This window comes from Carassius gibelio, chromosome A1 (genome assembly GCF_023724105.1).
Source record: "Carassius gibelio isolate Cgi1373 ecotype wild population from Czech Republic chromosome A1, carGib1.2-hapl.c, whole genome shotgun sequence".
Taxonomy (NCBI): Eukaryota; Metazoa; Chordata; class Actinopteri; order Cypriniformes; family Cyprinidae; genus Carassius; species Carassius gibelio.
This window is the reverse complement of record NC_068371.1, coordinates 29,343,582-29,360,792: the sequence shown is the minus strand read 5'-3', so window position 1 is coordinate 29,360,792 and position 17,211 is coordinate 29,343,582. Positions and strand designations below refer to the sequence as shown.

Sequence of the window (17,211 nt, the reverse complement as noted above, 5' to 3'; positions counted from 1 at the left end):
ACCCAAACACCAGACCTGTTGGTTATTTTAGGATCTTATATTTCTGGTCTGTTAAATGCATTAGACATTTTGCAACGAGCCTTCAGCGCGTGCTGAGTGAGCGAGCGCCTTAGGGGCCGTTCACATATCGCTCCTAAAAACGCGTGGAAAACGCTAAGCACGTCTTTCTCCTCCTTTCCAAAGCGCTCGGGCAGAAGCGCTCATGAGGCGTCTGTCTTTGCTAAGCAACAATGACGTGCTCTCTCCATGAGACGCGGAAATTTCAGCGAAGGATAAATGGATTTGCAGCTCTAAAAATCGCTTGCAGTAGCTCTGCTACTAAATTTATTTCAAAATTGCAATCCATATACAACTATGATCAGCTGATCCTTCATCTTGGCTGAGCTCTCAACCTTGTTACGGGAAAGGATGAAGCTGATTGGTTGGTTCTTGTCACATGACCCGCGGTGCGCTTGCGGCATTCTGAAAAGTTGAGATGTTTTTACATTTTGCTGTATCTAAAACGTATCGAACCGAACCGTGACATCAGTGTATCGTATCGAACCGAACCGTGAATTTTGTGAACCGTTACACCCCTACTTGTTATGTTTTACTTTCTAAGAGTTGTTGAGAGCTGAGAGTCACTTGGTTTTTGTCTTGTAATCCCTGAAGGCATTTCTTCACTCTGTAGTACTTCATGCTTGTGTGAGTTACTGATGACTTTATAATACTGTTGCTATCACAACAGTATGTTTGTGTGTGTGCCGCTCTATACACACTTCAATGCAGTAACTGTTTGGCACTTATGGGCAGACTTGCTTATGTATAATGGGCAACTATCAAGTTAAATCAAGCGTGCTGTGAACAACATAATTAGAGAACAGTCTGACTAAGTCTGATGCTCATCTTGTTGTAATTACATGATGGTATTTCAACTTTATATCAATAATCTAGATTTCTTAAAGGGCCAGTCAAGCTAAAATTTTAATTATTTTATAATTTACTGAACTCTGTCATTGTATTGAAAAAAAAGGCAGCATGCCTATTCTACCTTAACTTTTGTTTTCCATTGATGAAATGTCATATGGGTGAGTAATGACAGGATTATTATTTTAGGGTGAACTATTCCTGTAAATGAATTATCTCACCATGATTTTTTATATGAAATGATATTCCAGGCTATTTTCAATAGGAATTGCAAATTGTATTTTCGATTGTGTTTTCTATGTGGAAGCATAAATTGTGACATATTCCAAACACAATCGCGAATGCACAGTGACTGTCAAATTTCAAATGGAAAAGCAAAGTTAATTTGCAACTATATTTCCCATGTTTTACGAGTCATGAGCCTGTCATATTTAAAAAGCAAAATTTATTACCATGTCTGGTTTTTCACATCTCTCTGTCACACATGTAGCCACCAAAACTCAGATGGAATCGCAATTCCTTTAGCATTAGAATTTCCGATGCCTTACACAGAAACCTGTCAATCAGTGTCGGGGGCGGGGCTATACTATGGGGTGTTTGTATTGGGAAATGACATCACTCACAGATGATTGTGCCAAATGCTTTTAACAGTGGAGGTAATTGGTAAAGGCACCACTAAAGACAGCTGGCAATCCGCTAGATGTGTGTGAATGAACTGATCATACAACACAGGTCTCATTATATTCTGGCAGCTTACATAATTAGTAATTCCGTAATTTTTACCCCATATTCAGTGACTATCCTCTGCAATCGGCAGGAGCCACAATGGACAAGATTTGCAGTTGTGTTTAGATTATGTTACAGTTTATGCATCCACATATGGAAAATGCAATTGAAAATAAAAATTTTAATTCCTTTTGAAAATAGCTCGGAATATCCTTCCATACTTTTATAAGAGATCTTGTAACATGAGAAAATTACAGTTCGGTTAACGTGTCACCTGCTGTTCTCAATTAACATGTCATTCATTCATTTAATTTAATTAATGTATTTTTGGAAATGCATTTGATGAAAAAAACTAAACATAAAGTATTTTTAAGATGACTGATTGGCCAGATAGAGACAATTAGTAAGCCATTTAATTTTATTTCTTTCTTTCTTTCTTTCTTTCTTTCTTTCTTTCTTTCTTTCTTTCTTTCTTTCTTTCTTTCTTTCTTTCTTTCTTTCTTTCTTTCTTTGTTGTTGTTGTTGTTGTTTTCAGGTTTATATTCAGCTCCAGGCACATCCTCTAACTCTCTTTCTGTCTCAGACAGATAGGACTAGACATAATATATTCCACATAATAGTCTTCCTATTTCTGTGTAAGCTAGCTGCATAACCCTTTGAAGATCTATACTGTAAAATATTGCCAGTTTCATGCAGTAAAATAATCAAAACTCTTGTCTGTTTACATGTTCCAGACTTATCTATATATCTGTCTGTCCGTCCGTCCGTCCGTCCATAGTCCACAGTAAAACAGACATGCTGTTTCTAACTAGAGATTCATCCATTACTCTCGTCTCACACACACAAACACTTCAGTTTTCAGCTCCATGGCGGTTGTGCTGCAGAAGGGGTTTATTTTGGAACAGCTATCACAGTTTCCTAGGAACCAGAGGCTATTTGAGACACAACATTGCTTTCATTTATTCAGCATTGCTAACATTTGCTTTCTTTCAGAGGGTTTTATTTGAAAAGTTAATAATCTAATTCCAGGTAAATAATGCGCAGCCGCAAGCATTAGCAAGGCCTCGTGTTGAAAAAGCTCTTAGCTAATGGTTTTGAGATTTCCTCTTGAGAGATCTGACTCCACACTGTAGCTTGCTAGTACTATGCAGAGAATAAACATTCTTCTGATTTAAAATAAGAAACATACTTCAAAAGAGTAGGTTTATAATGCCTGAAGAAAGCTATTCGTTAGCATCCCATTCAGCTGGTATGCCATCTTTCTTCTCAGTTCTTGGCCCAGAAGTTTTTGAGTCAATCCATGAAAACAGAGTGATATTAAACATAAACATTTGCAGCATTACCTGTTTACCCCTTCATGCAGTGTTATTTAGAAAACCGTTGTTAACTGGATTTGCAGATTCTATTTTAAACACAAATCTGTAGATCTTTAGTCTGTAATTTTTATAAGGGCAGCACATATCTCCCCCAGACTGTCTCATTACATTCCACCAATGTTCCACAATCATTAATGGCATGTTATTTATTGAAAACCATTAGGGCGATCGTCCTTTACTCCTGAATCATAAGACAGTTAAAATTTCTTAGCATTTTATTGATGAACCTTTAAATAATAAGAGCATGCATGTTCTAGTTAATATCTGTACATGAGAAAGATCATTTGAAAACGTAATGTGAGCAGTCAATATAAAAGCTATGTGATGAAGCAAGACCTATGTGCAAATAGAATCTGGATATATAATCTGAAATATTTTTTTCTATAAAAAAATGTTTTTTCGTGTACTAGTAGATATAGACATGTAATGTAAATTTTTTTTCTTTTTTAACATCTTCTAGGGTAGATTGTTTTGACATCTGACATGAATGATGATGGTGCTCCACATTATCACCCAGCGGACAGAACCAATGTGTTGTCCTACAGAATGACATTTAAGGGGATAAAACAGTATGACTTTTGCTAGGTTTAGATCAGTGAATTTAGCTAGATTTATAGAGGAGATGATGGAGAAACTATACTGTGTTCACAAGTTTTGATTTATAAGGCCCTGCAGCTGACTATGAATTGTGAGTTGTTGAATTTACGGGAAGTGACTGGCATTATGTTCTCATGCATTGGTTGATTATATACACCCTATTTTCAGAAGGGCTGAGAATTTACAACCAGTGGGTTGATCTGACACATGCACCTTTCTTTATCTCTGCAGACACAATGTGTTTGGCTTACATGTCTGAAAGCTTTTGTCAAAAACATGAGCTGTTTAACCCTAGCACATATGAGTTTGAATGGCATGGCCTTGGACCCATTCTGCTATCAATTTAATGCAAAAATCCCTTGCATTTTGCTAAGGACTAAATACTATTTCTACCAAACCCCACTGAAACTATATTTGTTCTTTGATAAATGCACAAGGGGAAAGGTTAACATGGATTGGCAACTATTCAGACTGCAGTGAAATTCAATAAAGGCAAGCTGTTTGATTCTCTAAACTTCTCCTGATGTGAATGTATCTGAGTTAAAGAAAGCAAATCAAAACAAGACATATGGGGAAAAAGGTAAAGGCAGTTCAAGTTTGTATTTGCACCAATGGAAGGTTGCATAAACTCTCGATGAATATAACATAAACACCATTCCAAAATGTTGGCAGAAAGGCTATATGAAACAGCAGGGAACAATATGATGTTGCCTCACATTATACCCTGTTTTGATCAAAATCTATGGTAGGTTTCAAACAGAGCTATAGACTAGTTGTGTTTTTCCTGATCTAATTCCGCTGTCTCTGTCTTCTCAGGTTCTTGAGAATATTGAAGACATTAAACTGAAGGAGATGCAGATATTTGAGTATAAGAAGAGAATCGCAGAAGCTGAAACGAAACTGAAGCAGCAACAGAACCTCTATGAGGATGTCAGGACAGAGAGGAACCTCTTCAGCAAGAACCTGATTGAGGCCAAGGTAAGTGTATATGTGTGTTTATAGAACTTCATCTTACAGATCTGCTCCCCATGAGCATGAGAGCAGAAGTAGAGGCTAGTAGATCCATGGGATGACGTCTTTGGGAAATACGGCCCACGGTAGCTTGCGTAAATTGGCATTAGTCTTTGTCCAGGAATTCTCCCCATATGTACGAAGTTGGAAATAGCAGGTAGCCTCCCTTCTGAGCAGACTTAGGCCTGAAACTACAAAAGTACATGAATGCAGGTGCTTCTAGCTAGGCAAACTCATTTTCACGCATCGATGCAAAAAGCAACACAGGTTATATTCTCAGCATTGCCGTGAGGAGCTCAATAGTGGAAAATTACTCAATAGTGTGAACTATCATTTTCTATAGTCACTTTTCAGGTCCGCTATACTGTCATGGTTTGAATGCCACTGTTCAGATCTACTGTTACAAGGAAAATTTTGCCAAAATTATGTTATTGTTCACCCCGTGTCTTTCCAGTATGTTTCTGGCTTAATTAATCCATGCACTGATACACGTGAAATCAAAATTTGTGTGGATTTTAGTCAATGTATATTAGCTTTGAAGCTATCTGTATGCTACTGTTCTCCTAAAAACCTAACATTTAGCATATACATTACTGTTTGGGGTTGTTTTCAAAAGAAATCTTGTGTTCACCAAGGCTGCATTTATTTGATCAAAAATATAGTAAAAGTTTAATAGTAAAAATATTATTGTTATTAAAAATGATATTTTCGTTTTTCACGTAAATGTAATTAATTCCTGTCCTGTATTTTTAAAGATTCTTTGATGAATAGAAAGCTCATTTATTAAAAAAATATTTTTTTTGTAAAATTATATATGTCTTTACTGTTACTGTTCAATCAATTAAAGCTGCAGTAGGTAACTTTTGTAAATATATATTTTTTTACATATTTGTTAAACCTGTCATTATGTCCTGACAGTAGAATATGAGACAGATAATCTGTGAAAACAATCAAGCTCCTCTGGCTCCTCCCAGTGGCCCTATTGCCATTTGCAGTTACGGACTGCTCCCGGTAAGAAATCAACCAATCAGAGCTGCGGTCCGTAACTTTGTTTGTGTTCAAAATGTAGAAAAAGGTATATAATAAGCGAGTACACCATGAATCCATTTTCCAAACCGTGTTTTTGGCTTGTCCTGAATCACTAGGGTGCACCTATAATAAGTGTTTATATTCGGACTATTTTAGATTGCTTCGGGGAAACCGGGGCGGAGTAACCCAGTACCTTTGTGATTCTTCATAGACATAAACAGAGAGAAGTAGTTCCGGCTACGATGTTCTTCCGCAAGACGCAAGCAGTTCTGTTTATTAACCGCTAGAGCCTCAAAGGTTCCCTACCGCAGCTTTAATACTACTGTACTATAAATTTAATGCATCCTTTGTGAATACTACTACTACTACTAATAATACTAATACTCTCAATGATCCCAAACTCTTTAACAGTAGTGTGTATGCATACATTTCCAAGATTTTCCGTCCAGGAAAATGGACCAATACTCATCCTGCACCACACACATTTTTGTCCAATCAAATTCTCTTCAGAATGAGAATGTTTTGCATCCAAATGCCACTTTGCAGTCTGCTAGCAAATCATTGTTCATGGCTGTGATGTGACCAAAGTCTCATGGCTGTTTTTTTGCCCAAAATTTTATGTATCAACAGAAAAATATGTCAGCACAGGAAAGGAAACTGCACTTGGGGTCTTTAAGAAACAAATGAGAGAAGCCATTAAAACTGCCGTATGAAACTCAAGTATAAGACTGATTTTCAGATCCATAAATGAATGGCTTTTGTTGTAAGCTTTCAATGATGACCCAATCATGTTGTGTCTCTTTCTCACTGCACTAAAGAATAAGTGTGTGTTTTGAGTGTGAATGTTCTAGGGTGCTTGTCTATTGGCGATGTCTCACAAACCTCCCTGTGTTCACTTCTAGGATCAGAATGCTGAGATGAAACGCAAGGTTAAAATCGTGAACCACATGTTCGAACAGCTAAAAGATGAAATCACCACAAAAGAGGTGGCTATAGACAAGGAGCGCCAGGAGTTCCAACGCGTCGAGAGAGAAAGGGAAAATCTCAAGGTAACCCATTTCATCCTTTACTGCCACGTCTTTACTCGCCCTCTTAGTTCTGTAAACTTTCAGATCTGACATTACTATGCCTGCTCAGTATCCTTACTAGGCATGATGGGACTCGTTTCCAGTTAAGAGATTTGTCTGTACACACTAAATGTGAAACTAATGCACAACTTTGGCTACACAGTGCAATTGGCAGAAATAGAAACCATGCAAAATCGTTTAATGGCATTATATTAAAATACAATAAAATTAAATATAATTTAATTATTTATAATTAAACAAATAATTCTATATAATTGCATAAGATACTTAAAAATTATTTATAATAAAATATAATAATTATTTATAATAAAGTATATTCATTATTTAAAAAAAAATGTTCTTCTCTAAACGCAGTGATAGACTTGTCACCATCTGTATAGGTGCTCGTTTGTGGTGCTTGATGTGACCAGACAGCATTAGAAAAGGAGGAAATAGTTTTCAAAATCCTTTCATTATTACTTTCCAGATTTTTGTGCTTATCAGATACAATGGCACGTCCCTGCTTTTCTCCGTCATGCGCTTTCAATATCACCCTCACAGAGGATAATATTGGAATATCAAATAGGATGGCACAAAAAAAAGGAACGAAATAAAAGAAAACACAAAAGATCAGAGGGCTTTGACTTTATGCACTTTCAAATTCAACATGTGACATGAAAGATTTAATGAATATGTAATGTTTTTTGGTGGTTATTGGAGTTGCCAATTATACATGACATTGTTCTGAGGTATAGACTGATGGATGTGGCCTGAGTGAGAGAGAGAGAGAGAGAGAGAAACAGCTTTACTGTTTGATTGCCCAGCAGTTCTATATGGCCGACTGATTCCACAGATCTAAAATATCCACTAAACCTGGCAATGTTATTCACATACAGTATTTGTCATAGGTTCAGGAAAAACATTCTCATATCATCAATATCCCAACTTTTAGTAAAGAGGATTCAGAATGTGCAGTTGGGGGTTACATAGCACCCCTAAACATTTCCTAGCGATGCTCATGTTTTGGTGATTTTGGGTTAATTCTTCAATTTTTTAAAGGGCCAATGTACTTTCTACAAGATTTTATTGTTATTTATTTATTTATTTATATTGATGTTGGCCCCTGTTTTGTTGTTGCAGAGATTATATTGAAATTATATCCTCAAATTAAAATGACTTACATTTAAGAGGCATGTAAATGTTTGTGTATAATCAAATCGCTAAATGTCCCTAAAATAACAAAAATATGACTGTTAAGTGTAGATCATTGAATTATAGTCACTTTCTGTGTTCATGTTAGTTTTTAAAGGCTTTTAGAATTTTAAAAAAAATGTTTTGAAAAAAGAAACCTCATAAAACCTCATATTTTCGGACCCTGCTGTATGTTAATATCTGGAGCATGGTGAAATCGCTCCGTCAGCCTGAACAGATTGTTTCAGAGGAGTGTGGTCCAGTGGTCCGAACAGATGGTTTCAGATGGGAAGGTTCCTCTTTGCATGGGCTTGTGGCGTTTTGGACAAAAAACGGGTGGAAAATTTCGTCTTGCACAGAACACAGATTATGAGCTGTCTCAGAACTAAACAGATCCATGGATAACTGTCAGTCTGTTTTGATTAATCCAAATGCTGTCTTAGGAAGCGTATAGTTAAATGGTTTTAAACATTCTCTCCTGGTATCTGACTGCGTTAAGCACTGATGAAGATCCTTAAAAGATCATTCTGGGTGAAATATGGCGTGTGTGCATTAGTAAGGAGCTAGACAGAAAGATTCATTAATAAAAGAAAATGGGTCTCGAGGGCTGGTGGGCAGCTACCCAGCTTGAGCAGCTTACCCAGCATGCCACAGGAGGTGCTGTCTGGCTCCCTGACTGGTTCTCAGGAAGCATGATGGCTGTGATGTTCACCTCTCCTTTGAACCATGAAGTGAAAAGGCATGACACCCAATGGAAGAGAAAGGGAAATAGAAAACCAAAAGATGCACTAAAGACTGAAACGTTGAGAAACTTTACAAAGCAAACTAAAGTCTGTGAACTCAACGGATGCTGACATTCTCATATCAACATAATCTTTGGAGAAAATGTTTCACCCTTGCTAATCAAAGTAAGAGGCATATTTGAGCCAAGCTCAGCACTCTGTGTTTAAATAACAGTATTAATGAAGGAAAGCCACAGAGAACAGTAGAGAAAGACCAGTCATCATCAACAACAGAAGAGCACTCAAGTTAAGTATAGAATTTTATTTTTGTTGGAACAATGTCTTTACAAAGTCTTAACTTTGCAACAATTTAATCTTGCCTTTCTTAAAAAGTATTTTTTTTGGGGGGGGGGGGGGGGGGGTGGTGTATGTTATGCCACATTTTTAACTGTAGTGCATATGTAGTGCATGTAGTGTATATTTATACTGTATGTATATTTAAATATACACACATACATATATATATATATATATATATATATATATATATATATATATATATTTGCACTACAGTATATATATATATATATATATATATATATATATATATATATTTATATATATATATATATATATTTATATATATATATATGTATGTGTGTATATTTAAATATACATACAGTATAAATATACACAGAACACACAAATATTATGTGAACTAACTTATTTTGGATGTAATTAATTGTGATTAACAATTTCACATCTCTATTCTGCATATATAGTTATTTTTTTTATTCTTTTTATATGTTAAATTTTGTTTTTTTTTCCAATTAAATTTTTACTCCTGCAAAGTTATGTAGTGCCAAGATAAACAAGTTATTATAAAAGTTATTATAAAGTTATTATAAAAAAATTGCAATTAAGTAGCTCACACACACACACACAAAAGTGAAGGTAGTTTCAAAAGATTGATTAGGAATTACAAACAAAAGAAAATATTTGAAATAATATACCCAGAGAAATTGTTCACAGGTTGGTCAGAATTCTTATGGTTTATCAAATTTTAGATTGAAATACATAAATAAATTCTCTTTTACAAGTGCGAATGTGGACATTCTGTATTTTCTGAGTTTTACTTAATGTGGCGATAGGCCAACAGGTGTAATGAAGTCTGCCATAGTAGTATTTCTTATTATAGCTATTCTGCTTCTAGATTTAGCAACATTAGGGTCTACTAAAGAAACAAAAAAATTTAAGTAAATGCATAATTAACAAACTTCTTATTTCTGTAACTGTTTAATCACTGTGTAAAATTGTGTCATGTGATTAGTGTTCATTGGAAACTTGACAAACACATTTATCCTGTAATCTGAGTATAATTTTTGTAGGCATCACTTTACAAACAAAAAAACGTAAGGAACTTAAATAGATAGATGAGATAGAAAATCGGAACAAAGAATATCGACAAACAACTAGAGAGAAAGAACGAGAGAGAGAAATGACGAACCAAGGCTATTTTTCATGTTTTGAGGTGCTGCGGGGACATGATGCAGACAACTTTAAATTGATAGGGAGTTCTCTGCAGTATTACGTAACCCTCTCTGGCATTTCCTTTCTTTCACCTTCATTCATTTGTATTCTTGGTTTTTTCGTGAGCCTGTGTCTGACCCTTTGCCTTTTATACTCTAAAGCATACAGGTGCCCCAGAGCTGAAATTTACCTCTGCTTACGTCTCTGGTTCCTCAGCCTTCTTCTCCTGTTTCCCACCACTTCTCAAGTCAAAACCATCATCCGTTTCCAGAAGATCCAGAACATGTGAATGAAGCTTTGCATTCACAAACTGTGTGAAGCATTTTTGGAGTTATACCATGTGCCAAAACTAACCACTAATAGTGACACTACTGCCTATATATATACGTATATATTAGGGCCGGGACTTTAACGCGTTAATTGATATTAATTAATTACCCAAAAAATAAAGCGTTAACTAAGATTAATTAATTACAGAAAAAAAATTCCCGCATTTTTAATAACGTATTTTGCACCGCGGAACGTTTCTCACTGGATGCGTTTCGGCGGACCGATTATACTGAAGCACCAACTAGCGTTCGCATATCACTGCAGCACATCGACAAGCCTCAAGTATCATCTCAACGCAAAACATATAGCAGCTAGCGTGGACGTGAACTATGTATTATTTTGTTGGTGCAACTGGCAGTTTATGTTGAACTGGCAGTCTTTATTGTTTTGGCCAAGGTTATTGAGAGTTGGACTTAGTATGTTATGGCCTCTGAAGCAACAGAGAGATGTTTTCTAATAGTCAGTGTTTCCAATGTTCTGAATGTAATTGACAGTCTTGTGTTATACTTAAAAAACAGTTTACAGAAGGTTCCAGCACCTATAAGCTTCCTGAATTTCTGAAATGTACTATTTCTAAATTGTTTCTAAATATGCTATTGCTACACTTAATGGCAAAAATTGCACTGGTCTGCTAGACTTGGTTGAACAAAAATAAACAATATTTTGTTGCTTAAGCTTATGTATTCAGTCATTATTCAATGGTATACTATAAATCCATGTGAAAAAAAATTACTTCTCACTGTTCTCAGGTCAAATATTTATATGCGATTAAAATGCGATTAATTTTGATTAATTAATTACAAAGCCTCTAATTAATTAGATTAATTTTTTTAATCGAGTCCCGGCCCTAATATATATATATATATATATTTTTTTTTTTTGAAAAGGGGTGTAATGGTCTAATGCTACATTTGGGAACTGGGACATCTGATTCATTTTAGATTGATTCTGTTCATTCAAGTGACTTGTGGTTCACATGTACCATCCGAACATCCGGACCATCAGTTTGTTTGAATACACCTGTTAAGGGGTGGGATATATTTTGTAGCAAGTGAACAGCCAGTTTGGGAATTTCATGTTTTGGAAGCAGTAAAAAGAACTGACTTTGATAAGGGGCCAAATGGTGATGGCTGGACGACTGGAGCCACTTCAAAATGGCAAGTCTTCCTGATATGGAGTTCCTGATATGAGGTGGTTTGTAGCTACCAGCACCAGGGTCATGGGCACACTGATGTACTTGGAGAGTGAATGCTAGCCATCTGGTCTGATGACCCAGAGCTACTGTAGATCAAATTGCTGAAAAACTTAATCCTGGACATGATAGCAATGTGTCAGAACACACAGTTCATCATAGCTTGCTGCATGTGGAGCTGCGTAGTTGCCGACCTGTCAGAGTGCCCATGATGACCCCTGTCTGCCGCCAAAAGCACCTACAATGGGCTCATAAGCATCAGAAATAGACCATGGAGGATGGGTGGCTGGGTGTGTGTTGTTTAACTGGTGAAGAGATGGCAGCAGATGCATTATGGGAAGAAGGCAGGCCGATGGAGGCAATGTTATGCTGTTGCCAGTGTCTTGCTAGAAAACCTTGGGTCCTGGCAATCATGTGGATATTACTTTGACATGTACCACCTACATAAATAGTATTGCAGAACATGACCCTGTGGTGTTCCCTGATGGCAGTGGGCTCTTTCAGCAGGTTAATGCACCGTGCCACCCTGCAGATATTGTTCAGGAATGGTTTGAAGGAACATGACGAAGAGTTCAAGGTGTTGCCTTGGTCTACAAATTCCCCAGATCTCAATCCGACTGAGCATCAATGAGATGTGCTGAACCAACAAATCTGACCCATGTTTAGGTCCCACCTCGCAACTTGCAGGATTTACTGTATATATAAAACAGATTGTAGATGGCAACTTTTCTTTAGCTGAGACAGTATTTTAACAAGTTTGTGGATAGCTTGTAGTTTGGAATGCTTCAGTTTCAAAGCAGCTTTCCAAACACTGCTAACGTTTCATTTTTCAGAATGTCCCCATGTCTGTTTCGCCCTCTGTGCTTTGTGGAATATGTAATTACGTAAAGTGGTTGGAAGCCTTTCATCATGCCGTTAAAAGTCATTTCTGTTTTTAGTCTTTACTTTATTTTTTGATTTGTCATTTGACTCTTGCTTCAGATGGAAGGCCATAGAATGCGAGAGATTCATTATTCAATAAAATTCCCGGGCACACGCAGATGGAAGGAGGCAGAAGAACATGCCATTTGGCCATTTCCTCATAAAACCTTAATTCATCTCATTTATTATTCCTACAAGATTTCTCTTGGTTAGTCTTGGGTTTGTGCCCATAATAAACTGTGAAACAAGACATGGGAAGCAAGAAAATGTTCTGTTTGACAAGCTTGGGGCAGATTTTGTGATTGACTGATTGAACTTCTCATGACTGGAGTATATACATATTTGTAGTGGAGTTCAAAATTCTTAGAAAACATTGAGAATCTAGAAATGAACAATGTCTATGGAATTAGAATAAAAGGGAAACATATAACTAAATACTAAAGAAAAACCTTGCTCCACTAAGCAGATTTGTGATATGATCATTTGAACTCCTTTGGACAAAACGTCAGATTTTCTTGCTTCCACTAAAGCACAAGATGCTCTTTGGAACATTCTCAAATCATGCTGGAGAACATGGATCATCTCCCAAATGAGTCTATTCCAGTATAATCATAGAGAGACATTTTTGCTGGCGATTACAGATGTTTTATCTCTATACTGTGTGTCATTAAAAATGGAAAACCATGACATCAAGGACCTCATGGTGGGAAAATATGGAAGACACGCTTGTAAGACAGCTCTTTGCTTAAAAGGTCACGCTTCATTCACTTCTTCAGGCTGACTGAAAAAAAGAGGGGATTTGCTCCTCCTCCGTCATTGTCACCTCTGGTATTAATTTGTCAGATACGCTTTGTCACATGTTTGACAGTTGTCAGCAATATTACACCTAAGATAGAAAGACAGTATCACCCTAGTAAATGGTGACAAACTTGGGTTCATTACATTTCCATGTAGCAGCTGTCATAGCAACTCATTCTCAGCTTCACGTTTTACGTCTAATCCTGTCAGGGTGCGTCTATGTTAAGAGATAACCCATGCAGGCGAAGGGAGTCATTATCATGCACGCAGTATCAGTGTAAAGTTTGCTAAAGTGTTAAAGTTACCCACACAACAAAATGCCCTTGGAGAGCCAGGTGTATTCGTTTACAGATGAAGTTCATCTTTGTTTTTATTTGAGAACACAGCATTTAGAAGATGGCAGGTTGATAGTAGTTGATGGTGGTTCTGTCAAAACCTCATTATGTCAGCAGAGGGCACTCTCAGTGGAATTTGAAATCACATCTACATCGTTTGATCTGTCTTTGATCTCTTAATGCACTCACTGAATATGCATCCTAATCCTGAACTTCTGTCTCTTTAATGAAATGTTTGTTTTACCCAGAATGTGAATCTGTGCATAAAATTATAAATACATGGGTTTACCATTGCTTCATCCACTTGTTTCCCGTTTCCCTTTCCCCACCCTGAAGTTGATTCTGTGTCTTTGAAATGTATATTATAGCGGTAAATTGAGAGAGAGAAGAGTTGTGTTCTAAAGTATCTGCTTTGAAATCATTCTGAAATCAGAGAAATATGGGTGCTTATTTTACTCCAAATGATTGCAACATCAAATGACTGTGACCGAAGTAGTTCCCAACCATGTTCCTGGAGCTCGCCAATACTGTACATTTTGCATGTCTCCTTAATCAAAATCACCTGATTCATCTCATTAGTAGAGGATCCAGTGTGAAATGGTTGTGTCAGACAAAGGAGAGATGCAAATTATGCAGGATCCAGGACCGTGCCCACACTGATTTAATCAACAAAATTAGACCAAAATATGCATCGTGAAAATCATGACATGATTGTTGATCAAATATATATTTACAGAAGCACGATCTCTCCGCTTGAGCTGCAAGAACTGAACACAGGCCATGAATGTGCAGGGTATGAAGTGAATGAACATGTTAATTCTTGATGCATAATTATGTTTACAATTTGTAAAATGAACTAAAATGAATATGATATAGACAAAATATGACAAAATATTGACTACACACACTGTAAAGATAAAAAAAGTTTTTTTTACACACACAAAAATACTGCAATGCCACTTCATTGTAATTATTTTTACATTTACTAGCAATTCTTAAGGTAAAATTGTTAAGACATTAAGATTCAAAATTCAAGATTCAAGATTTGTATTTGTCACACACACAGTTATTTACAGACTTGCAGTGAAATGTAAACCTGGTCAGCTACTAAATATTTAAATAGATAAAATATACATTATTAAGCGAAATGTGCAAGAACAGGAAGTTCACATATGTAAGTAAAATATAAAATAGTAATAGTAATAGATGAATGTTTAAAAACTGGATGTACAAGTACAAGTAAATCCTACCCCATGTTGTTTTCAGTGTAAATTTAACATGGTAGTTCATCACAAAAATATGCCACATTCACAGCAGCAGAATACGGTTGGCATTTCTGTATTTGAACCAGTAATACAGTTGCATTCACACATATCTCAGATATTTACTGAAGTGACAACTGCATTCTGTGACCGAACTCACACCCATACATTTCAGGACTCGCAACTGCTGCTGTGTGATCAGAACTGTCATGGTATATTATCTGCACACATGTGTCTAGGTTCTTGCTGGCTTTCATTGTGTGGTTTCAGTAACTGACGTTTTTGAAGTTTTGAGTTCAGTCACAGTCCTCCGCCGAAGTCCTCCTCATTTTTTGGTCTGTGCACGACTCATGCTCCACTCTTTACTGAGGCGTAAAAGCTGTTGCTGGTTATTTAACTGCATTTTTTTTGGGGTGAACTATCCTTTTAAAGGGCATTTGCAAGCATTTATAAGATGTGTTTTCTTACAGACAGGTTCATAGGAAGCAATGGCCTTTTGTCCTGCTGGTCTCTTGCCTTTACACACAAAGACTATTGTGCCAGGACTTTGACCTTTCAGCTCTTGTTGTTTTTGTTTATTACCTCAAGCCTTCACGAACATACCAAGAAAGAAGCTCTTGTGTTCTTTGAAGCCAGCCAACACTGAGTCTGTCTACTGGCTAACAACTAGGTCACTTCATAAGAATTGATAAGTGTGTTAATGAATGGGCTACACTTTCTCATCACGAGAGGCTGTGGCGGGGGTTAATGAGGGGAGAGGCTGCTTTCAGCCCCAGCTCTGTCCAGCTGGATGTTCTGCATGCCGAGAGGCGACATCGATCTCAGAGAAATCTTATTACATGCTCCAGACACTGTCTGCAAATGTTTTAGCACTGAACCGAGAGAGGAGGGGAGAAAGTTTCAGAATTTGATGTTGTTGAAATGGAAGTGATGATGTGTCTAAAGAATGCATCCGAGTTCTAAACAATGTTCGAATCTACTTTTTTTTTAAACTTCATCAGCTTTTCACGGTAAATGGAAGCTGCGGCGAATGACCTTTAAATGACCTTGTGCAGTTGATCCCGGTTCAGTGTTAACAAGCCAGATTTTAGACAGAGTCATAGGTTTTGTCATCTTATATGCACACTGCTGTTCATTTATTATACTGTCAGAGCCCCTTCATCAAGGCTCCCGAAGAAGAAAATGCCTTCTGAAGTATCTGAAAACACATTTATTTCAATTGTCTGCAAACAGAGTTCAAATTGACATTTTCCGATTATATATTTTTATATATTATTATGTTTTTTTTAGAGTATAATGGCAATTTAATAATTAAATGTAATATTTCAAGATAGAATGTCTATATTACTAATGGTGTAGGATTACTATAAAACAATTGTCCCTCAGAAATTGATTGGAAATTATTAAATAAAATGTGACATATTGACGTAGAAAGACTAAATTAGTATTTTCATGAATGTTTTATTTTAAATACATATTTATTTATTAACTTTTTATTTTATTAAAAGCAGCAAACAGAAATCAGAAAGGCATGGAAACTGATCCAAGACAAAAAGAAAAAGAAAAAAAGTTTAAGAAAATAAAATAAAATAAATCAACCCCTAGACATAAAAGTGCCTAAAGTTGAATAAAAATGCTTAGATGTAAAGTTTTCCCAACAGTGTTGATTAGACTGTAAATTATTGACCAGTTAGTCTACAGCCATGATTAATGCTATAACTTAAGAAAAATAAATAAGACAAATGCCTGTCCATTTATAAAATTATAAAATTGCATGTAATTTAACAATGTGCTGTGGTCGACATGTTAATTTACATAAAAATTAAAAATAATAAATAAAGAATAATAATAATAATAATTAATGTGTGTAGATAGCACTCACAGTACACTCTTGGTTCCGCTGATTTCTCCAGCAGTCGTATTTACAATGTTTAGTATGGTAAAGGCAATCTCACAAGAGACAGATGTACAGTAATTTAATTCTAAAAACAACTTTCTGCATGTGACACGTACCAGCATGGGCCTAGTGTTTGGGACACACACCAGAGCTGGGTGCTGAAAACAGGATCTTGGGTCTGTAAGACAACCCTCCTGCAGCTGACTCTGACTTTCTCTCTCTCTCAGGGGATAAAGGTTTAGACTGGTATCAAATGAAGTGTAAAGCACTCACACCTGTCCTCCCTCCATCTCTTTTTGTCCTTCCCATCCACTTTTTTGT

The 17,211-nt window shown here is 36.3% G+C and overlaps 1 protein-coding gene across 1 annotated transcript in view; it reads left to right on the top strand.

The window, feature by feature from the left end:
* LOC128017772 (cilia- and flagella-associated protein 58) overlaps positions 1-17,211 on the top strand; it is a 68,798-nt gene that overhangs the window by 11,625 nt on the left and 39,962 nt on the right. Inside the window, exons 10-11 of the mRNA XM_052603293.1 lie at positions 4,422-4,583; positions 6,548-6,694. Of these exons, the coding sequence (XP_052459253.1) occupies positions 4,422-4,583; positions 6,548-6,694 (309 nt within the window). The remainder of the gene's footprint in view (positions 1-4,421; positions 4,584-6,547; positions 6,695-17,211) is intronic.